This window comes from Dreissena polymorpha, chromosome 1 (genome assembly GCF_020536995.1).
Source record: "Dreissena polymorpha isolate Duluth1 chromosome 1, UMN_Dpol_1.0, whole genome shotgun sequence".
NCBI lineage: Eukaryota > Metazoa > Mollusca > Bivalvia > Myida > Dreissenidae > Dreissena > Dreissena polymorpha.
In genome coordinates, this window is record NC_068355.1 from 135,977,259 (window position 1) to 135,984,670 (window position 7,412).

Below are 7,412 nucleotides of genomic sequence, written 5' to 3' on the forward strand. Positions count from 1 at the left end.
AGTACAATGTTCGGTATCGGCGTTAACTTTCTTACGGTATCAATATTTGTTTGATTGCACCATAGCAAGATTGTTCATCAATTGTATTTAACCTTCCACGATCATAACATTATGTTCGTTTAAGATTGCGATATTAAAAATACATTAAAATCTTATACACTCTCTGTGAGCTGTTGTTGTGCATATGTTTGTCTTTTCTAGTTTTCTGTTGTTTTTTGTTTCTAGTAGATCGGTTTTAATGTCACATTGTTAAGCAAATGGTTCTTTGTCATCAATACATCTATAACAAGGTTTAATAAGGTTTGTCTTATTCTGAAGCTTTATTTAAAGTGTTTTTGTTCATGTTTCTCGAACAAAGGTGCATGCAATACCTGTACTTGTTATGTCCAATTATATAATACAGAATTAGTCCAAGATGTTAATTCGATGTAACTTGTTTTATTTCATTATAAATTAATTGATCACGCTTGCATTTGCCAAGACCGTCAAGTAGGCATACGTCCATTCTCCCTGTTTATTCCAACCTGGTGAGTTGTAAAACTGTTTTTATTTATTAAAAATTTTGTATAGATGTATTATGAAACGTGTGCGAATACGTGTATTAATTGGAATTTTTATTTCATTCATATATCATAGTGCCGAATGTTTTGTTCTGTTTGTAAAATTAGTGTCATTATTTTGTTAAGGTCTTTTCCGTCATGGCTGTTTAGGTCAACGTCAATTAAAATGGATCTAACAAATCTATGGACTTTTAATGTCATTTCCCCATTCACCCCACACCCACTACATTTGTACTTTCTTCCATTCTTGAAGCACTTCAACCTTAGGGTAGGAAAACTATTAGCTCCATACAATTCGCTGTCCGCACGTTCGATCTTCTATCCGTCCGTCTTTCCGTCCGTTTAGACTTTTATTAAGAAGCAGTGATCATATTTTGATTTGCCTTAAACATTGATTATAAGGCATTTCAGAGCATGGGCATGTTGGTATTGTCAATTGTTCTGCTCGAATCTCTTTTTTTTTAAAGCGTTGGCCGGCAATAACAACAAGGACATTTTGCTTTCAACAAAATAACACATAATACTAATTTAATTTAACCTTACATGCATAATCACAATGAAATCAAACGATGCAGTACAATTTAAGAGTTTAGTCGCTGAGCTTGATTGTGTCCAAGTTGTAGGCCCGCTTACAATATCTATTAACGAGTTGCAAAGATCGAATATGCGTCCTGTCAAAAATAAGCACTTTTGGCAACCCCCAACTCTTTTAAAATACATTTTTGGTTAATAGGCTGGATAAAATAACGTTTTGTCCATATGCAATCGTTTAATATTAACACGAGCTAGCTTAATGGTAATAAGTTTTAAGTTTAAACGGCCAAAATTAAACATACACTTTTACGTCACTGTAAGACATTTTGTTATAAACTGTTGTTAATATGCGTTGATATTATATTTTTACCTCTGTGTCTGATGATTTCTTAAATAATTAACAGTAGTATGGTAGTGGATATCATCCCTTTTAATGTCTCTAAAATACAGAGCCCTATCTGAGCTTATCTCAATTGATATTCACCATCGTGATCGATTGTATATCGTTCATACGTTTCGTAATACTGGAGGAGTTCAACAACGTTTTTGTAATTCCACAATAACGAGTTTTCACGCGATAGTACTACAGGAGCGCTAACGTTGTGACGTTCACCCGCGAAGCTGTGACTATACCACTTTGATGCATCGCTTAAAAATGTCGTCATTGGATAAATTGTAAAGTTTGTATAGAAACGCAAATTATATGAAATGCACATTTCCGTGTCCGTTCAAAAGAATATGTAAGAACGTCCTGTAATCAGTTGAATTTCTAAGTCATGATTCGCCCTTTGCCTCAATCCTAAGAGCTAGTTTGTGTTTTTGGAAGATTAAAGCATTAAATTTCACGGCTTACATAAAGCATTCATTTTATTTTACATAGACCCTAAGACACTAGTATAAGATCAAAACAAATATTGATATCAGTATAATACAACAATATGATCAACCGCATACCCGATGTTTATCTACAGAGTGAAACTTCCGCTGCACCAGCAGAAAATGAAACTTTATATTAGGTCTTATCAGAAGTTACAAGAGGCCGTCCACCAGGTGTTGCTGATAAGGTGCATACTGCGACATATCGTCATCTTTAATTATACTGCATCTGACCTTAATTTTATATGAAACAACTCGAACTTCGGGTGTTCATTACATTAAGTATAACAAATGCGAGTGCATTGTGTATTGCTGAAGTACATCGCATTACCCGCACATGCCGGTAGCATCATTGAAATTTTCGATGTATCGTGATGTTGATTAACCTGACAATCTTCGTCTGCAATTTTCTTGAGCAATAGCATAGCCGTTTGGTTTAAGCCAAATATGGTTCCTAATATGCGCAAACGACCATTCGCAAGAATAAAATCTAACTGTAATGCAATTTATAAAGCAATGTTAAGCACGCCGTGCCTTGTAGGCATATTTTATTTTATTTTTGACAGTTTGTTATATTATCGATATTCTTAAAATATTTTGCTCGTTTGATAATTACCCTCTTTACCGTTATTTTATGATCGCATTGCGGAGGGGGAATATTATAACTAGGCCAAAAAATTGTAGTCAAGAGCCTACAAGGACAACACGATGCTACGCCACCTTCAAGTATTATTCAAATGAATCAGACAAGGGACCAATATTTATTAACGAAACAACAAACAAGAAATGTCTTTTAAAAAGATATACGGCGTTTATTGTGGTAAAAGTTGGTGAAAGGTAAAGAGTTCAATGAATGAGATCAAAGATAGCGAATGTCTTTTTCTGTGCAGTTCTTAGCTGCATCACACGCAGTAAGGGATGTTACGCGGAGTGTTCGCGGCTTATTTTACATTATTACATATTGCTGGTCATAAACCTATAGATACAAAACAGAAAACCAAAAGAAGAATGGGAATGAAATTAAAACATATGAGTCAACCGGCCACACGCTGAGTATCCGTACATATTTTTAATATTTATACGCGCGTTCTTCGAAGAAACTTGTTTTAGTGGTTTAACGGGCATTGCTATTTGATTCGAATATTAGCAGTATCGAGAATCATCGCGCTCATGCTTAATACATTAGTCAATATGGTGGAATAATTCTTGTTAAATTAATCAAAAATAATATTTATCATGGTATTGTTGAAAAAACATTAAGAATCTATAATTGACATACCATAATTATATCGCTGAATATCTTCATTTAACATATTTCTGGTCTAAAGAAAATTCCAGTTCACCTAGTTCACGCGATAGCGTCTATATTATATAACGATTGTTTTACTGGCCGCGAACTGACCCTGATACCTTGCGGGTTGGAATGCGATGCATTAAAGTGAGGTCAAGCTTCCACTGCTGGAACGACGGCTTGTATTAAACTTTATACTTTTACATGTCAAATGTTCAATTTGGAAAACAATTTAAAATGGTATGGCCAAAACGAATATCAGGATAGGGAAAAACATACTTTTATGAACTTACATATACTAGTACACAGACAGGAATATGAAAGTAATTACTAAATATGAGAATATAGCCTTTAAGTACAAACGCTCTGGCGCTGGCAATTCTCTGAAAATAAAAGGTGCACGCACAAACTGTATTGATGTCGAGTGTTTAGTGTAAAAACTGTTTTATCTATTAAGCCTTTTCATAAGAGATAAAATTGTTTCATGCTGAAAACGCAGTAAAACAGTGCTACAAAGAAGCGTTCATGTTTCCAATGTTCTGGCGGTATGCTTAAATCAGCCAACGGACTAAATGAAGTGTATTCATTCGTGTCTAGCCGCGGGAAATTTTTTTGAATTTTATTGAACACTTACAAAGGTCAGGTAAGGTGAAAAGCTGGCTTATACAGCTACGCCAAATACAAAGCAGTATTGTAATTGTTGAAGGGTGTATACAAATATTAACAAGGTGGTGGTCTGTATGTTAGCAACTCTGCGCTTGTCAACTCTCTAACGATACTGCACAGTCCCAGATAAAGGCGTTGCTGATTAATGGAACCTGAAATATAGTTCGGTCTTTATTAAGTAAATATTTGGTCGAAAATGAATACTGTTGGAAAAAGGGCTTCCACAGCCTATTGAATAATCTATTACACAATTAAAGAGTGCGATACAGCCCACCGTAATAACATAGTCATATAATAGTGCCTATACTTTTTATATCTTGAAATAGTCTAACTCATCATCACAACCTTTGAAAACATAATTAATTTCACTCTAGAGAACTTACAAATATAAATTTTAATTATTTAATATTATATGCATAAAGCGGGACTGCACGATTTTTATGTGTGTTAAATTGTAATATATTGATAAATATATGTTACAATGACACAAAATATGCAATAAAAATTATACATTAAAGACGAATTTCATTAAATGCAACAAATATAAATAAGCGCCCCGAGCCGATTGTGACGAAGATATTTCGTACATATTTTCTTACAATAACCGAAGCATTCGTCTTTCTATTAGGATCGGAGTTAATGTTCGTGTGTCGTTTGAATAGATATTGTTGCAGGAAATTAAAATGATCCTTAAAACTTAATTAGCTTCACATCGTACATGCATGAAATACATGCTGGCGAATTCGACTGTAAAGGCATTTTCGATTTCAGAATTAAATATCTGGCTTATTTCGCATTTTTCGACATATGTTCTTTTTCACTTTTATTTTAATTTATATTGAAATATATGTATTATAAGTTTTTTACACATTTAATATAAATTCATAGATATTTGACAAAATCGTACAGTCCCGCTTTAATAAAATGACCAGTAAAATAAACTATAGCAATAATTAACAATTAATACGGTACATACAATATAACAGTGTATAATTAATTTTTTTCAAAAAATATTATATATTAATGTGCACGTACCAGCGAGCAGATAGTCTTTATTAACGCCCAATTTAACCCCACACAATGAGCCGACCGTGGATGTGTAGACTCGCAAGAAAGAGTATCCAGTGTTACCCTGGAAACAGGATTTTTTATTGACTTAACCTTCAGCTGGATAATATGAAACCTGGATTACAGAAATAACCCAGTGGGAATGCGTATCATGTGATACCGCCAAAAAATGAACATATTCACATTTTATCTCTAAACAGTAGCTAAGAAGAAGCGTTTCTCGTGTTATTAAAACACGTTTTCTTAGCAGGTTTTTTACTGACAAAGCAATAACATGTTGCCTTTCAAAATGGTATCTCATTATGTTAACCTTTTAGTAAGACACCATTTAAATGGTTGGCGTTTTATCTAGGTACGGCATTACAATACTTAAAGGGGCCTTTTCACGTTTTTGTAAATTGACAAAATTAAAGAAAAGTTGTTGTATTTTTTTAGTTTTAGTTATGATATTTGAGGGGAAACATTTATACTGAACATTTACCATGCTCTAAAATAGCCATTATATGCATTCTTTGACGATTTAAAAACCTGAAAATTATAAAACGTTGCAAGGCGAAACGATTGAATAATTTGGACAGTTTTGTTGTTATCGTTAAATTTTGTGACACTACTAGGATTGCTTATATAAAATTTAAAACACATCTTTTGTCGTATGAGCACGGATTGCCGAGTGATCTTAGTGGGTAGACTTTTACCCCAGGACCCAAGGGGTCAGTGGTTCAAGCCCCGTTGTGGTTTACATTTTTTGTTCTTATTTAAATTGTATTGATTTTTTACTCGACCTTTTTAGATCCAATGTTTACATTTATCAATATAAAGCATTTAATGACAAACTTCAATGCATGCCAAAATGTGTGAAAATGACCCCTTCATATATAACGATTCTCAATTCTTGCAATCCGGACAAAAATGAGCATACGCCAGAAACTTTATAAACTTTTTTACCTTTAGGCTCCCTCGAACTATGACACCGAATACGCGTTCATCACCAACAACAGTAGATGACACGACATGGCCAATCATTCCTGAAATATAGTATTTATTTATTTTTAATAATAAATTATTTTTTTCATTTATTCATTTATGTATTTTATTTATGCATTTATTTATTTATTTACTTATTTATTTATTATTTATTTATTTATTTATGTATTTATGTATTATGCATAAATTTATTTATGAATTTATGCATTTATTCATTTATTTATTTATTTATTTATTTATTTGTTTATTTATTTATTTATTTATTTGTTTATTTATTTATTTATTTATTTATTTATTTATTTATTTATTCATTTATTTATTTGTTTATTTATTTATTTATTTATTTATTTATTTATTTATTTATTTATTTATTTATTTATTTATTTATTTATTTATTTATTTATTTATTTATTCATTTATTTAAAAAAAAATATTTATTTATTTATTTATTTATTTATTTATTTGTTTATTTATTTATTTATTTATAAGGACAATTGGTTTATTGTACTACTTGACCTCAGAATCAAAGACCATTTTGTAAACTAGTAATCGTTACAACTGACTGAATACCTACTGCAGTTGGAAACCTTTACTATGGATTTGTCGAGTTTTGCATTATTGAAATAGGGTTGTTTTGATAACATACAGTTATCATACTTAACCAAATTAAACGTACTTACTTATGTTTTAACCGCATGTTTTAGTAGTACAACCAATTATATAAATATTTCAAACGGGAAAAGAATCACTAAAATCAATATCGTATATTCTAAAAAATCTCTATTAATTTTAATTATTTATAAATATAAAATAACATACCCCATTCAGCTCTGCAAAATCTGTCTTTTTCTTCCACAATTCCGCATCTGCATGCTTCTCCGGGGCAGAATACTGCAGCCGACAACGCCAACAACACGTAGGCAATATTCATTTTGACACAATATTGTAAATCTTATGAACAAGTTTACTGCGCGGCGGTATCAACTTTGATATGAAATGAATACTGAATGTTTATTTATGCAAATTACCCCGGATGCGGCGGGGAAAATGTACGCAAAATAACAAATAAGATTGTTTTTCTTTGCGGTTGATGTTAAACAACGTTTTACGATAGATAATTCCGCAATCGCACAACTTGATGTTTTACATTTCAAAATAATAATAATGTTAAGATACCGAGTATCCGGCTTCACGCAGTGACGAGCTTTTCCAAATATTGGTTGTTTGATAATTCGTTTTATATGTTCTCCTATGTTGTTCGCAAGAATAATTGAACTTTGTTCAATTTTGAACTCAAGTTTAAGCTTTATTGTCGGAAAGGGTGGGTTTTATTGTTCACGTTTCGCCAGAATGAAGATACTTGTACGCGATAAAAGGGCTTCTGTTCCATTATTGACAGTCAAAGAAGTACATGTTAAATGTAAGTGAAGGTC

General features: G+C 32.0%; 1 protein-coding gene across 1 annotated transcript; it reads right to left on the reverse strand.

Moving 5' to 3' along the window:
* Nucleotides 1-2,784: 2,784 nt before the first annotated feature.
* On the reverse strand, nt 2,785-6,951 carry LOC127851208 (metalloproteinase inhibitor 3-like). The gene is made up of 4 exons (XM_052384837.1): nt 6,799-6,951; nt 5,941-6,020; nt 4,963-5,059; nt 2,785-4,079 (listed from the first exon to the last, which is right to left on the reverse strand). The coding sequence occupies exons 1-4, from the start codon at nt 6,908-6,910 to the stop codon at nt 3,982-3,984; spliced, it is 387 nt and encodes a 128-aa protein (XP_052240797.1). The 5' UTR covers nt 6,911-6,951; the 3' UTR covers nt 2,785-3,981.
* Nucleotides 6,952-7,412: the final 461 nt, after the last annotated feature.